This window comes from Heteronotia binoei, chromosome 4 (assembly GCF_032191835.1).
Source record: "Heteronotia binoei isolate CCM8104 ecotype False Entrance Well chromosome 4, APGP_CSIRO_Hbin_v1, whole genome shotgun sequence".
NCBI lineage: Eukaryota > Metazoa > Chordata > Lepidosauria > Squamata > Gekkonidae > Heteronotia > Heteronotia binoei.
The window spans coordinates 117,134,380-117,151,720 of NC_083226.1; the positions used below are offsets into that span (position 1 = coordinate 117,134,380).

General features: G+C 42.5%; 1 protein-coding gene across 1 annotated transcript in view; it reads right to left on the reverse strand.

Moving 5' to 3' along the window:
• Window positions 1–17,341, reverse strand: part of LOC132569508 (uncharacterized) — a 151,631-nt gene that overhangs the window by 81,742 nt on the left and 52,548 nt on the right. Inside the window, exon 8 of the mRNA XM_060235648.1 lies at window positions 9,257–9,376. Coding sequence (XP_060091631.1) covers window positions 9,257–9,376 — 120 coding nt within the window. The remainder of the gene's footprint in view (window positions 1–9,256; window positions 9,377–17,341) is intronic.

A 17,341-nucleotide genomic window follows, 5' to 3' on the forward strand; every position in this document is an offset into this window, starting at 1 on the left:
ATATGATTTGATAATTTAAGATGCAGGTCTTGGAAGAATTTCTCTTGGTGATCATTTGGGGCATAAATATTTGCAAGTAACGTTTTTTTATTGTCCACTGTGATTTCCACCAATAAAATTCTTCCATCTTCAGAGGCAAATTGCAATTGTGGATTAAATTTATTTTTAATATATGTTGCCATACCCCGTTTCTTCTTATATTTGTCTGTTGCTATGAATAAATTACCCAGTTTTTTGTATTTCAAAAAATGTTGGTCTTTTGTTAGAATATGAGTTTCTTGTAAGCAAGTTATATCCATTTCCAATCTTGCCAAATATCTAAATGTCTTGAGTTACTGTTTAAACCACTTTACACACCCAGCCATACCTCCAGATTATGTTTTTGTCTGTTTAAGGAGACACTGTGGACATGCTCAGTGTGTCTTGTCCTTCCAAAGATTTGCACCCCCAACATTGTTTGGGTCACTTCCATACTCACCCCCCTCTGCTTCATGGACTGTTTAAACCACTTTACACACCCAGCCATACCTCCAGATTATGTTTTTGTCTGTTTAAGGAGACACTGTGGACATGCTCAGTGTGTCTTGTCCTTCCAAAGATTTGCACCCCCAACACTGTTTGGGTCACTTCCATACTCACCCCCCTCTGCTTCATGGATCCTTGGACCACACCTAGAAAAGTAAATATCACCTCTGCAATAATTCCTAAAAATCTCTATTCTTCACCCCTGATTCCCTAGCCTCTTGTCTGTGTGTATTTTGATTGCTTATGTGTGATTGTATTTTTACATATTTTTCTAAGTAAACACTTTAAACCAGGGGTGTTGAACTCATTTCTTATGAGGGCCAAACCTGACATAAATGAGATCTTGTAAGGCCGGGACGTGTCGGGCTGGGCCATGTGTGTACCTATTTAAGATTAGGTAGCGGAGATGTAAACTCTTTAAAGGACATATTAAACTTAAAATAAAACATGCTTAAAACATCAACACTTGTTGGTCTTAAAGGTGCTTTCTTTGTATTTCTCCTGTGGGATCCAGGGAACTGGGCAAAGGAAGCTCTGGTTATTGCCTTCCCTCCCCAGGGACCAGGAGGGGGAGGAGTCTCAACAAGTAGAGAAAATCGAGGTTTTGCTCTGTAGCTCCTGTGTGATTGAGCAAGCCTTGCAAAGCAAGTTCAGATGCAAAAGAAAGCAAGCGAGAGGAAGAAGGAAGCAGACAAGAGCCAGTTGCTCGGGGGCTTGATAGAAGCACTCCAGGGGCCTGTTTTGACCCCCAGGCCACATGTTTGACACCCCTGCTTTAAACTATTTCAACTCTGAAAGCCTTCTTCTGATACTGGACCTTTGTATTACTGGAAAAGGATCAGCTCCTAAGCTCCACCAGGGTCATCCTCTGCTAATTCCCCCCTCCCCATAAAAAAAGGAGACCCCCACCATTTCTAGTAACAGGTCAAAACACAACCTCAGCACTAAAAAGAAGCATTCTGACTCCCACCCCCACCCCAGAAGCAGGGAAACAATTCTGCTGCATCCAGCCTCTGGAGCACAGGCTGGGTGTCGCAAAGAAACATCTCCACTTTCTGGAGGGTTCAAAACAGTGTTTTTCAGATGGGACCGGGTGGCAGCAATTTCTTTTTAGGACAAAATGCAACCTCAGGTAAGCCAAGGGGCAGGAAGTGGCTGGGCAGCTTTGCAGCTCAGATGAGCAACTGTTGCTGTCAAGACCCAATAAGGGTCCCCCCTCATCTCTGGTGACTAGAGCATCCCAGGCCTCAGCATGCATCCAGCCACATAGTGTCTATAGTGCTCTTCCAAATGTCTTCCAGAGGAGCAGCAGCAGCACAAGCTCTTGAACTAGTGAGAGTGCCCCTCCTGCTGTAAAGTACTCTTCTCCATCTCTTCTCTTCCTGCAACATTCCCTTTCATTGCTTTACTCAAATTTTGAGTACCCTCTATCCGCAATTTTTTGAATTTTTAGGGGGAAAGTAAGCACCATTTAATAAAATGGGACTTCATTCTGAGTAAAAATGCAAAGAATTACACAGAAAACTACCTACATTGCAGGTACTGTGGCTTAGTTATAGACTATATGCAATGCTCAGCTGCAGAAATTCCCCTACTTTTCCATGCTCCTCAATTACTACAAGGCAGTTGTGAGTAACTGCACTAATTATCAGAAGATTGTGTAGAGATGGGGGCTGGCTGGCACAGCCATTTTGTTACAATCAGGAACCATTTTGGTCCAGTGTCACCATTTGAATTGTATTCCCTTGCTCTATTGTGTGCTTTTAGACACATATGACATTAGAGAATTACCAAATTCACAATAAGAATTCTTACTGAATCATCTTTTAATGCCCTTTTCTAGAAATTCAAACATTAAAAAAAAAAAACAAGGAACCTGAGGGAGGATGTTTGGCTGACACTGGAAAATATTGAAAAAAATCACAGTCCCCTGTATCACAGAATTGAATGACAATGCATCTGTAGCATTTCAAAAAAATATTTCTGTTAGTACCCATGGTCTCTTCAGAGAGCAGAAAAATAAAACTCCCTTACTAGTTCCCCAAGAGTGAACTCCCTCTCAAATTGCTCTTCAGAAGTCCTCTATAGTCTAAAATCTGATTTAATGAGAGATCTTGTAGAGATGACCAACACAGTTGCAAATACATACACTCACATATATCTGAAGAAGTGAACAGTGACTCACAAAAGCTCATACCCTTTGTTCATCTTTAAAGTGTTACTGGACTCTAACTTTTTCTTCATATAAATATTGTGTTGTCCTTTTCTACATACACACACACAAATTAACAACACGTAAATGTCTGCTGTCTTGGGAACACTGAGTTTTGCAGAAAGGTGGCATGGAAATGTTTTAAATATATTTATTTATTTATTTGAGATTTATATCCCGCCCTTCCCACAAATGGCTCAGGGCGGCTTCCAACAATTAATCAAACATAAAATTTAAACAATTTCAAGTATAAAACAATTAAATATTTAAACAGTTAAAACCTTAAAAACAGAATATTTCAATTTCCTGTAAACAGATGGCTGGCCAGTTACATCAAGTTGTCGTCCTAGCTAAGTATAGGCTAGCCGGAAGAGGGTCGTCTTACAGGCCCTGCGGAACTGCGCCAAGTCCCGCAGGGCCCTCACCTCTTCCGGCAGCTGATTCCACCATACGGGGGCCATAACGGAGAAAGCCCTTTCTCTGGTGGCTTTCAAACGGGCTTCTTTTGGCCCGGGGATAGTGAGGAGATTTTGTGTTCCTGACCTCAGTGCTCTCTGGGGAACATGTGGGGAGAGACGGTCCTTCAGGTAGGCAGGTCCCAGGCCATATAGGGCTTTAAAGGTAATAACCAGCACCTTGTACCGGACTCGGTATATCACTGGAAGCCAGTGCAGAGTCCGGAGACCCGGCCGGATGTGTCCCCACTTTGGGAGACCCAATAGCAGCTGGGCCACGGCATTCTGCACCAGCTGCAGTTTCCGGGTCCGAGACAAGGGCAGCCCCATGTAGAGGGCATTGCAGTAGTCCAACCTCGAAGTGACCGTAGCGTGGATCACTGTTGCTAGGTCGTCGCGCTCCAGAAAGGGAGCCAGCTGCCTTGCCCGCCTAAGATGAAAAAATGCGGACTTGGCAGCGGCTGCTATCTGAGCCTCCATCTTTAAGGAAGGCTCCAATGGCACCCCAAAGCTCTTGACCCTGTCCGCCGCCATCAGCGGCGCACCATCAAAAGCCGGCAAGGGGATCCCCCTCCCCGGGCCGCGGCGACCCAAGCAAAGGACCTCTGTCTTTGTAGGATTTAGCTTCAGCCCGCTCAGTCTGAGCCACTCAGCCACGGCCCGTAATGCCTGGTCAAGATTTTCCGGGGCGCAGACAGGCTGGCCGTCCATCAGTAGATAGAGCTGGGTGTCATCAGCATACTGGTGACACCCCAGCCCATACCTTCGGGCAATCTGGGCAAGAGGCCGCATGTAGATGTTAAATAACATCGGGGAGAGAACCGCCCCTTGAGGCACACCACAATCGAGTGTGCGCCTCCGGGATAGCTCCCCCCCAATTGCGACCCTTTGTCCCCGACCTTCCAGGAAAGAGGAAAGCCACTGTAAGGCCAACCCCTGAATCCCCGCGTCGGCGAGGCGGCACGTCAGTAGCCGATGGTCGACCGTGTCGAACGCAGCCGACAGGTCTAACAACATCAGCACCGCCGAGCCACCCCGATCCAGATGCCATTGAAGGTCATCCACTAGGGCAACCAGCACTGTCTCCGTCCCGTGTCCCGGGCGAAAGCCGGACTGAAATGGGTCAAGGACGGAAGTGTCCTCCAGGAAAGTCTGTAACTGCATCGCCACTGCCCTCTCAATAAGTTTACCCAGAAAGGGCAAATTTGAAACCGGCCGATAGTGTGTCAATTGGGCCGGATCTAAAGATGGCTTTTTTAAGAGGGGTCGGACCACAGCCTCTTTGAGTAACGTTGGAAAGTGCCCTTCCATTAGGGATCTATTTATGATATCCCGCACGGGATATCTAAGTTCCCCCTGGCAAGATTTAATAAGCCAGGAAGGGCATGGGTCTAATTTACAAGTTGTTGGGCGAGCAGATACGAGAATCCTGTCAACTTCCTCCAGACTGAGGGGGCCAAAGCCATCCAGAGTATAATCCGAAGACAGGCTCGGGGCCTCAGGTTCGCTACCTGTCTCCAAACTGGCAGGGGGGTCGGGGCGGAGTGACGCGACTTTATCCGCAAAGAATTTCGCAAAAGCCTCACAGCCAATTTCCAATTCAACAGAATTTAACCTGCCTTGCGGCAGCGTTGTGAGTCCTCTAATTACGTCGAATAATTGTGCCAGGCGCGAAGTTGCGGACGCAATCTTAGCCGCAAAGAATACTCTCTTTGCGGATTTGATTGCCATCTCATAGGCCTTCAAACTCTCTCTATAAGATGTTCGGGTCGCTTCATCTCCAGTACGCTGCCATTGCCTCTCTAGTTGTCTGAGCCCCCGCAGCTCCCGGTTAAACCAAGGCGACGGTTTCGGGCGGGGGCGCAGAGGGCGCCTGGGTGCGATCTCCTCGATGGCCCTGGAGAGCCCATCGTTCCAGGACTCTACCAGATCATCCAGGGAATCGCCAGCGGGCCAGGTATCCCGTAGAGCCGTTAGGAACCGTTCCGGGTCCATCAGGCTCCGCGGGTGAGCTAAAATACGCTCTCCGCCTAAACAGGTTTTGGGTGATACCTCCATATGGGCCTTAAGGGCAAAGTGATCTGACCATGGCACTGCTTCCGTTGCAATATCAGTCACTGATATTCCGGCCGCAAAGACCAGGTCTAACATGTGTCCCGCCTGATGAGTGGGTGTTGTAACAACCTGGGAGAGTCCTAGTGTTGCCATGGATGACACCAGGTCCATCGCCTGGCTGGATGCCGCGTCGTCGGCATGGACATTGAAGTCACCCAAGACCAAAAGCCTTGGGTGCTCCAACGCCCAGCCCACCGCGGCCTCCACCAGGGATGGTAAGGCGCCGGCCGGTGCGTTAGGTGGTCGGTACACCAGCCAGATCGCCAACCCCTCCCCAACATCCCACATCAGGCCAACACATTCAACGCCTGGGATCTCTGGAGCCGGAAGAGCCCTAAAGGAGTAAGCCTCTCGTATGAAAAGTGCCACCTCGCCACCCCGCCCGCTAGTCCGTGACTGGTGAAAGACCGAGTATCCCGGGGGAACGGTCTGGAAGAGAGCTACCGTCTCCCCTTCGCGCACCCAGGACTCGGTCACGCAAGCCAGGTCCATGTCCTGTTCGGTCAGAAACTCCTGCAGGACAGAGGTCTTATTATTAATGGACCTGGCGTTGCATAACACCAGTGACGGAGGCGAGTAATTCAACCTGGCCCCACTACCTGTCACCATCGGGATGGGACGAAGGCTGGAAGGGGGTCGAGCGCTGTTATGTCTCGATCTCCTTCCTTTATAATTCTGCCTCGTCCCACCGTCATATCTTCCCCTCCCCAGGAGCACTGGAATCCCCAGGCCAATCATCTCCTAAACAAGGATATTAAATTAACATGCTCATGCTACTCAGATCAAAGGTTTGCTCAATTTGTTAATTTTACTATTCTGTCATTGTACCATTTTACATTCCAAACCACTGCCTACCAGATAATTTTACTTCACTGTCATTAGTTCTTAAATCTGTACCGTGTTGCATTCTGGGCCACTGCCTACCAGCTATGTATGGCTCTGCTCAGCTATGTATGGCTTTGCTCACTGTGCTGGATTCCTCGTCTGATGAAGTGTGCTTAAGAGCACATGAAAGCTTATGTTCTAAATAAAAATTGGTTCGTCTTAAAGGTGCAACTTCAGTCCTGCTTTGTTCCTATGCTAGATGGTTTTGGTATGATGGAAATTTTGGTTTACTATGACTGTGCTTCACAAGAACAACATGACATGCCAGATATCCTTCTATGGAGAATGTGATATACCTATCAGGAATCCATTCGGGATATTGCCAACTGAGTTATATCATCACTGTTCATATGTGAAAGATTTTATTTACATTTATCCAGCTTTGATTCAAGAAGACCACATGTTGGTGATTGAAATGTAGATGGTGAATGAAATTTGAAAAGACAGTGAATGAAATTTTAAAAACTGATATTCGGAAAGTTTCTTGCACTATAGATTATGTACAGTTTAAAATGTTTCAGTTTAGAGGTTTTCAGATATAAGACCTACAGGACAAGATTACAGCAATGTTCTATGAAAAAGTGAATGGAAAATAATTCAAATTCAAAATCAATACTAAAAATGAAGGGTTAAAACTTGAACATTATGAATTGTGAGCTGGACTGTAAATCTGCAAATTGTTAATGGGACTGAAAATTTACACAAATCCTAAGCAACTACATCAGTTATAACATAAATTCAGGAGAATAGGAATCGGTTCTTTACAAATAACTTGATCAGCAAAGCATACTAGAAAACTAAGAAGAATAAGAAAGTGTTCCTCTTAAAAAGGCTGGAGGCTGTAACTCCTCTGAAGAATCCGGAACAATATTCAGAACACGTCTTCATCTCTAGGAGCAGGGCCATAACTAGATGGAGGTTAAGGGGGCAGCCCCCTCTCAAATCTGCCAGACACACCCTCTCTTGGTCCCTCAACCCCCCTCTCCTTTTGTTTATTCTTCATTAATTAAGTTAGCATCCCTGTCGCCCACTTCAGGAAAAAATCCTAGATACAGTCCTGTATAGGATACTTAAGAAGCTACAGTCTCTTCTAGAATGGGCTATAAAAACAATGGGGAATAGGAAAGAACCAAGAAACAGCAATCCAGTATTACTTAAGAGCTCCATTTATGTGATGGATTAGGATGCCTTATATTAAAGAAGTCTCAGTCTTTACATTTTTGAGAGTATCAGTAACCTGAAGTTTGTACAATTCAAGGCCTTTGTTTGGTTCAACACAGAGTCCTTTAAGAGCTAAAAAACTGCCTATCAGCTGTGTGATAGGAAAGGTAAGAGGGAAGAAGAACTGAATCTAGTCCCCTATTTTCCTCCTGGACAATGAATTTGAGTTTAGTGATTTTAAAAAGAGCTCTGTGTATACCGTGTCCATGCTCCTCAATTAGAGAAGTGAGCTTTGCACATAACACCGAGTTATGCCAGTGAGCCCCATATGTATATGAAAACCTGATTCTAAGTGGGGATATGTGGGGAACATGACAATAATTGCAAGTATCTAAATGGAAATATCTAGTTTGAAAGGGATTAGGGAAATTCTACTGAAAGATCCAGAAGGTTCAAGTGTGTGACCAACATTCATCCAGTTACATCTGTCGAGCTGTCTAGAAACCTCAAGAAAGAACTATTCTTGACTATAAGCCAGCGATATCGTAAGATTTACTGCTCAGCCCTGAAAACGTCTACATGGGAACAAATGCCACTTAAACAGAATTTGTTTTCAAGTAAATGTGTTCATCAGTTCAGATGTGGGGCTGTTAAGTCTCAAGATTGCATCTGATCTTCAGTGTTCCACTTAGCAAAGAACATAATACCCCTTAGATTTGTAGGTAGTAAACTACATAAATAAAATGTATTGTATGTATGAAAATTCAAGCTAAAATGAAGGGGAATTGCTAGAATTATTGATAGGGGAAAAGGCAAAGCATGGCTCCCTTTATGTTGCTAGAAGGTGACCTTTTGCTAAAACTAATTAAAATTATAAAATGCTCCAAGAATGCAAACCCATATTTGTCATTGCCTTTAGCATGACACATTATAACACTGCCACAGCAAACAGTTTTGATATCGGCGGTTTAATTGCAAAGCTTACTGCATATATGTTAATATGGAATGCAAGTTCTTCTCAGCAGGTGCTCCACATGAAGTTATTGTCATGAATAATTCATCACGAAAGCCCCTTCTGCCAAGATACAATTTGCAATGTTTTTCAAGTGAGATCAGTGAAAATCAGGAACTGTCACTGCCAATTTGTTTTAGTTCAGTTTCAAAAGGTCACACCCTTGACACACTAGAGAGGTTAGAAATGCCCTTTTCTTCTTTTACATGTCAGCCTCATAGTGTCTGTTCTTATTTCCAAATTTACCTCCCTGAAACTGAGGGAGATGGGTATTTCTGGACAACTCACAAAAACAAGAACCTGGAAAGCAGTGCTTCATGTCACATTGGAATAAATATATTTTGTTACTCTCAATCACAAATGTGTATCCTATTCTGGATCAAACAGCTGGACAACTGCCATAATTATTCCTCATAGAGTACCTATCATTCCAAAATGGAGTATTACTTCACATTTCAAATTTGTACTTTAATGTTTTAATTTTAACAAAAAAGTACAAATTCTAAGCATCTTGGTCTCAGAATGAGAAAAAATTGCAGATAAATGTCATTTGGAGCATCTAATATGTTCTGGCTCTACTTATTGAGAACTATCTGGAGCTACTCCTAGATCTGTGTGCCTTGAGGAGAAGGGAAGAGATACCCCACTTCATACCACCAGGAACTTAGGAGACAGCCAATGAGACAAGTTTTATTATGATTTAAAGCGTGAGACTCTGGAGAGCAGCTTCCAGTCTGAGTAGACAATACTGATGTTAATGAACCAACAGTCTGATTCAATTTAAGGCAGCTTTGTGTATTCATGCAAGGTGATATAAAATGCATTAAATAAACACATAAATCTGCTGAACAGCAGTACTTTTGCTTGTATTTCAGATTATGAAGTCCTTACCACATATCTAAGATTTAAATTTTCTGTCTTGCCATAGCAAAGATCCAAGAGAGTCATTGGCTGTGTAATGACATTTCCTCCCAGAGTCCAAGGCAATGCGAGTTTTGATAAATCAGACGTCTGGAAAAAAAAGAAACACAGCATTAGGAAATAATTTTAATGCAAATTCAAGGGTTATCAATGAAGTTTGGGATGGTAGAATTAAGTCCACTCTCACAGGACATAATGAAAGTCTAGATTAGCTCAATCTATAAAAATATACAGATCTGTTAACTTTTCTACTTCCTTGGGTTGAATTAGGTTCAATAATCAGACACTAAGAATACCATGCTAACACAGAAGAGCTCTCCGTGCTAACTAATTTCAGTTATCAATGCAAATGTATACCCTGCAATTTATTTAAAACATGTTATCTCCATTTTGCCCCTAAAACAAGAGAAACAGAATACTCTGTAACACCCCCCCCCCAAAAAAAAACCCTTACTAACAGTGCAACCCTGTGCAGAGTTTCCTTCAGCCTAAACCCATTGAAATCTATTGTTTTAGACTGGAGTAATTTTGCATAGGATTGCACTATAAGAGTGCCACAAAATAACACCACCTTGCATTTCTTTTGCCATACCTGAAGAGCACATGCCTGCTTCAGTAACACATTCTACAAAGTGCAAACAATGACAGAAAAAGAGCAGATTTTGGGGGAGGACCAAAACAGGTAACCCTAAGTGGGGGAAATGGTAGAAAGAAGCTGACTTGAAAAGCATTACTGCAATAACTGATAAAGCAAGTCACAGACCTCCAATTTTCTTATATTAGTGCTATATGTATATGAACTACATCATTATGTTCCCATGAAACCCTGAATTTATTACATGTTTGAAGTAGAATAGAGGTTGTCAATCATTTTCAAGGTTTATTAACAATGTTGAAATAAATCTGACAAGCTCCAAAACTACAAGGTCAAAGTCAAGAGATTGCTTGCATCAGTGTTTACCATCATCCATAATAGAAACACAAGTCCACAAGTCTAACTTAAAGAAACAATGTGTTTGTATTAAAAGGGTAGAGGGTGTTGAACCCACCAGTAATCATATGAGCATATAGCATGACTGGGTAGGGATGGGCTGGTGAACTCAAGGTAATAACTGACTATTGCATTAGGAAAATGGAGGGAATCCTGATGGGACTTTTTTTCTCAATGAGACTCACTAGTATGATAGTCTACCGCAAACAACCCAGAAAAGCTGTGAAAATATTATAACAGCTGTGAACTCTCATTCAATAGTTTCTTTTACTTTCCTAAGACATTTCTCCAAGGAGTACTGATTTACAATTAAAGATTTGGAGCCCACAAGTGGATTTTACCCTAACTAATCACACAAGCAACAGCATTCCCTACTCCCCTCAACCCCATGTTGTGATTTTATTTTTAATAAAAGGTGTGGTGGGGAATAGAATGGGAGACAAACAAGAAAAACAGAGCAAGACACACAGTAAAAACATTTTATATATATATGCAGACTACACGAAGCTAAAGGAAGATCCATGGACTGAAAGAGTTGGAGGCAACAATCTATAGCATTAAAATGGTTGTATTAAACACTGCAAGGGGATGGATCAGAAAGAAGTTTATTCATCTACTAGAAATAAATATGTTTTGATGTTAAGAGCCATAGAAACAGTTACAACTAGTTGCAGGACTCTTGTTTAAGGTACCAAAACCCTAGCAAACCAAGCATCCCACTAAAAAATCAACAGTACCTTGGACTGTACAAGCTCAAGCCCCAGTGATAACTGCTGAAGCCTCAGAAATTTATTAGGCTGACAATGAAACTATATACAGAGTACACAACACAGAATGGCTTATTGAGTACTTCTAAGGAACATGCACAACTATGGGGTTTACCTTCTCTTAGCCACGGGCTTCTCCTGGTGCCTTGTCAAGTCCAACTAGGCTATCTGGTGAGGCATACTTGGCCAAAGCAGCATGACAGAGTGAGAGGGAGAGAGCAAAAGAACAAACCCAACACCACTGTCACAAAGCACACTAAAAAGTATAAAGCACATTCTAAAATCCAAAGATTTATTTTTCATTATAATAAAAATATCCAAAAAACCATGTTACTGGAATTTAAATAATTTTGGGTAACGTAACCATATGATCATGAGCTGCTCATTGCAAAATTCAGGCTTAAACTGAAGAAAACTGGGAAAGCCATTAGGCCAGTCAGGTTTGACCTTGATCACATCCCTTATAAATATACAGTGGAGGTGAAGAATAGGTTTAAGGAACTAGAGTCGAAAGACAGAGTGCCTGAAGAACTATGGACGGAGTTCATGACATTGTACAGAAGGCAGCTAGCAGCACCATCCTAAAGAAAAAGAAATGCAAGAAAGCAAAGCAGCTGTCGACGCTTTACAAATAGCTGAGGAAAGAAGGAAAGCGAATGGCAAAGGTACAAAGGGAAAATTCACACAACTGAATGCAGATTTTCAGAGAACAGCAGGGAGAGATAAGGAGGCCTTCCTGAAGGAACAATGCAAAGCAATAGAGGAAAATAACAGAATGGGAAGGACAAGAGATCTTTTCAAGAAAATTGGAGAAATCAAGGAATGTTTCATGCAAAGATGGCCATGATAATGGACAAAAACGATAGGGACCTAACAGAAGCAGAAGAGATCAGGAAGAGGTGGCAAGAATACAAAGAAGACTTATACAAGAAGGATTTCAATGTCCTTGACAACCATGACGGTGAAATCGCTGACCTCGAGCCAGACATCCTGGAGTGTGAAGCCAAATGAGCCTTAGAAAGCATTACTAACAACAAAGCAAGCGAAGATGATGGTATCCCAGTGGAGCTATTCAAAGGCATAAAAGATGATGCTGTTAAAGTGATGCACACAGTATATCAACAAATTTGGAAAACGCAACAGTGGCCACAGGATTGGAAAAGGTCAGTTTATATTCCAATCCCAAAGAAGCATAATGCCAAAGAATGTTCAAACTATCGCACCATTGCACTCATTTCACATGCCAGCAAGGTCATGTTAAAGATCCTACAAGCTAGGCTTCAGCAGTATGTAGATCGGGAACTACCAGAAGTTCAAGCTGGGTTTCGGAGAGGTAGAGGAGCAAGAGATCAAATTGCCAACATTCGCTGGATTATGGAGAAAGCACAGGATTATCAGAAAATGTCTATTTCTGTTTAATTGACTACACTAAAGCCTTTGATTGTGTGGATCACAACAAACTGTGGCAAGTCCTTAGAGATGGGAGTACCAGACCACTTCACATGTCTCCTGAGAAACCTGAGGGTCAAGAAGCAACGGTCAGAACAGGATATGGAACAACTGATTGGTTTAGAATAGGAAAAGAAGTTCGACAAGGATGTATATTGTCACCCTGCTTATTTATTTTATATGCAGAGTACATCATGTGGAATGCTGGCCTGGATGAAGCAGAAGCAGGAATTAAGATTGCCAGGAAAAACAACCTCAGATATGCAGATGATACCACTCTAATGGCAGAAAGTGAAGAGGATCTAAAGAACTTCTTGAGTGTGAAAGAGGAGAGCACAAAAGTAGGCTTGAAACTCAACATCAAAAAAATTAAGATCATGGCATCCAACCCCATCACACCTCGGCAAATAGAAGGGGAAGACATGGAAGTAGTGACAAACTTCACATTTCTGGGATCCAACGTCACTGCAGATGGTGACTGTAGCCATGAAATTAAAAGACATTTGTTCCTTGGGAGGACAGCTATGGTGAACCTGGGCAGTATAATAAAAAGTAGAGCCATCACCCTGCCAACAAAAGTCCGTATAGTCAAAGTGATGGTATTCCCAGTAGTGATGTATGGCTGTGAGTGTTGGACCATAAGGAAGGTCGAGCACAGAAGAATAGATGCTTTTGAGCTGTGGTGCTGGAGAAGAATCTTGAGAGTCCCTTGGACTGTAAGAAGATCAAATCAGTCAGTCCTAAGGGAAATCAACCCAGACTGTTCCCTGGAAGGTCAGATGCTGAAGCTGAAGCTCAAATACTTTGGCCACCAAATGAGAAGGGAGCACTCAATAGAGAAGACCCTGATGCTGGGAAAGACAGAAGGCAAAAGAAGAAGGGGGTGGCAAAAGATGAGATGGCTGGACAACGTTACTGATATAACAAACACAAATTTGAGCAGACTTCGGAGGATGGTGGAAGACAGGAGGGCCTGGTGTGACTTTGTCCATGGGGTCGCAATCGGACTTGACTGTGCGACTGAACAACAAAAAACCCCATAACAATAAGTATTATTATTCTACTGTGTGAAAATAATACAAAAGTTGTTACCAAGATGACTGCAAATGCTACAAAATATTACATCCTCAGAGCACAGATTTACTAATAGCAATAGCACCATAACTTGAGCATTCTAATTCCTGCACCTGACACACTCATTTCACTTGCTGTTCCTTGCTTACCTCATGAATGCTAGTACATAAGCACCATATGCAACTGCACAATTTGCAATAGCCAGCAAATTAGTTCTGAATGAACAGCCATAATGTAGGACACATGGAGCAAGTGGAACCCCTGATGAGAAACCAATCCTATCATAGGAGTTATAAATTAATGAGTCACTCATCTGTGCCATGCTATCAGTATGGTTTTTTTTAAAGGGATACTTTGATGATATCCTTCTGCCACTTTTTTCTTCTCCAGATGCCCTCACTTAAAAGAGTATTTAAAAAACAAAAACAGCACCACTCAAAAAGCCAGTTTCATTATTCAGAAGAGAACATTAAATTGCTTTTTGAAACGAATCTGCCTCAGATTTATATTGCTTCCTAGAGGCACTATTTTGGGAATATGAAATCAAAATCAGTTGGCCAACTTCTTTATAGCATCAGAGCAACACCACCAATAGCAGCCAGAGGGTCTGCTGCCATTGGCCTATGCATCAAGCGCTCACACAGGAAAAGTGAACAATGTGAAGAATACAGGAGTAAATTTATGGGAGAAAAAGATTACAGTTCATCATACTTAGAGTATCTTAATTAGACATTTCATATTGACTTAGGTTTGGGCCACAGGTCAAATACTTACACAATAACCCCCTTCAAGACTCATGCCAACCACCTATTAACACGCTCAACTCTGCCTTTTGAGCTACTACTGCTGCCGTGGGCCACACAGTCCAGAAGTGATGCTTTTTAGTAGTACTTGGCATAGCCAAGTTTCCTACTAGAGCAGAAAACCCCGCTATGCCATTTCTACCCAGGTTCTCAACAAGCAGCTCTTCAAACTCTCTTTGCAAGTGCTTGGCCAGGCAATGTATTCCAAAGAAGAAATCACTGCTGAGGCAGGCAGGCATGGGGAAGAAAACAGGTTTCACCTGCCCAGAGAACACAGAACAAGCCTACTTTGTTGGCTCCTAGTGTACAGAAACATGTTACTGCATGACAGTGGAGATCCAAGTCTGCATGTTCCAACTGCAATACTAAAACCCTGAACACAGTCGATGCAGAAGGGTAACCATAGCAACAGGCCTACTGCTTCACACAGAAAAGACGTAATAATAAATCACATTTATTGTATTATAGAAAATAAAATGGATTGTAAGCTTTAACGGATGGTCTGAGCAATTGCCCATGGTTTCATGGCATAGTTTGTTTTTGATAGCTTCACACAAGGCACTCTGATTTATCACTTTATTGTTAAAACATCTTTTAAAATCTATTGCAGAAATAAGAATTTCAAAACCTGCTATGCATGTCCTTTAATAGGAAATGCAACAAACAATGTTTTTATAGGCCATGAGCCACTAACAATGAAAGGTCATTTAGGTTACAAATTTTGAACATTTTTATAAATTGGTTATGAACACAGTAACCATTCCCACATCAAGACCAGCATCATTGGGCTTAATGGGGAAATGCTGGTCTAAAAAGTGGCAAAGAATAAGATAAGCTTTCCTACATTATGAGTTTAGCCACCAGAGTGCCCTGGTTAAATATACAAAGTAAGTACCAGGCTAATACTTGATACAGAACAGGCCTTAATACTGATGAGCATCCCTTCTTGGAGATCAGGTAAGTATCCTGACAGCTTGAATCTGACCACAGCTGACAAAACCATTGCCCTAGAAGAAAAGAAGTCCACATTTACATCCACCATAAAGACCCTTGCCAGGTTAAAGATCTCTTTTCTCAGTCTCTTCTTATTGCAGGAGATATCTACAATAATTTCCTAGTCCACAATACTCGAGATCCTGCAGATGGAGATATAATTGCTGAGGCTTGGCTGGCTAGCACTGCCACCTTGTGGGTTGTATGAAAAGCAAGTTCACCTCTATAGTGTGTGCACTCAGGGTCTCTTCCACATCATTAGGCACTACTGCTAAGTACAGTATTTACTAGAAATGAAGATGGCCCTGAATGTAAGCTGACCTCACCCAAAATGTTATACACATTTTTTTTAAATCAGTGGACAACTGTAACTAGTATGCAATGTGATATAACCACTTTTTGTTTGTTTGCACACCTGGGAATAAAGTTTAATCTTGCGTTTTAATAACACAGGATGAGTTTAGATTACCTTTAGGGCACTATTTGGCAGCATGTAAGCTAATTTACAAATTCCAGTCTAAATGTATTGGAAATATGTTAGATCTTCTCATTTATCCTTGACTCAAAAAACCTGAAGGAACGATAGCTCCCCACCCCCCACAGTCCTGTACTGTGGGGAAACTTCTTCAGTTTCCTTGGGTCATGAATGGGTCACACCCTTCTGGAGATGTTCATTCTCTCACTCTGCTGGCTTTAGCTAACAAGACTTGAAAATCTTCTATAACCAATACACAAGTGAACTTCTGACATGTGTTCAGAGTAGCCTCCTCCAAAACATCACTCTCTTCTCTGCCTGAACATGGATCAGACATCTCTTATCCAGGCAAAGACTGCCTTCCTTGTCAAGCCTGAGAAGGAAAATAAAAGAGTTCCTGTTAGAAGACTAGGCAGGCTATGCTTTCCATCCCAGCCACTAGAAGGTTTCCACCTCTGATTCTGATGGAGTGAGACGTTAATGGAACATGCTTTTCTTATTCCTTTGCTCTGTGTCTACTATAAGAGACTGAGGAGAAAGATACACACTTATGATATTTCCATTTTACTGCTGAAATTCTGCTGTGGCAGGTAAGAAGAGCCTGATTGGAAACAAGCACCTAAAGCCTTTCAGTTTTCTTAGACAGTCCAGAAAGTCTGAGCATACTGTTCTATCTGCTGACCTGCCTCTATAACCTTAGCAGGTACTTGATGAGCAGATATCTGGTTTGCTCTTGAAGAACTTGCATGGCAGCAGATTCATCGAGTGCTTGCTTGTTATGGTGCCAAAAATCTTGCTCCTACAAGTTACTAAGTTATAACTCCAGTCTGAAGAGGAATTGGGCACACATCAGCTTAAAGCTCCTTTCCTGATAACGACTGAATCACTCTTCTTTTTCCAATGCCAAAATATGTCTCATGGTATCAAACATGGTATGATGAGGAACTATTGGTCAATGAAAAAGTTACAGGAAGACAGAGGAGTTAGCCTGTCCTGGAAGGGGTTGCATTCCCCAAAGGAGGAGCTTCAGAGTGGAGGGGAGGCAGTGCTGATGGATCCTGGCTTACAGTTGGAGGCTCAGATCTCCTCCACGACAGATATGCACCTCAGGTCAGCTACATCTGATTCATGCCAAAGTGATTCATATGCTGATAACATCCAGGTTAAATAACTCTAAGCGCTCTATTGGGGCTGCCTTTAAAAACCCTTCTGAAATTTCAGTTCATCAACCAGAGGAACTGGATCCCTCCAAAGTGTTGACTTCACCATAACCAAAGACAATGTCAGCAGCTAATAATCTCCCTCCCAACTTTTGGTCGCTTCTAATGGACCTGTAAAATAAGGGAAAGAAGGGGGGGAATTAATACAAGCTAAAAGAATACAGGAAAAGAAACTGGTCTATGACTTGTATGCTTACAGGCACAAGACTCCCCTAAAGGTATTGCTCTCCCTACAGCTAGTAAATGAACCAAGAGTGATTACTTCATCAGTAGGAGACCGGAA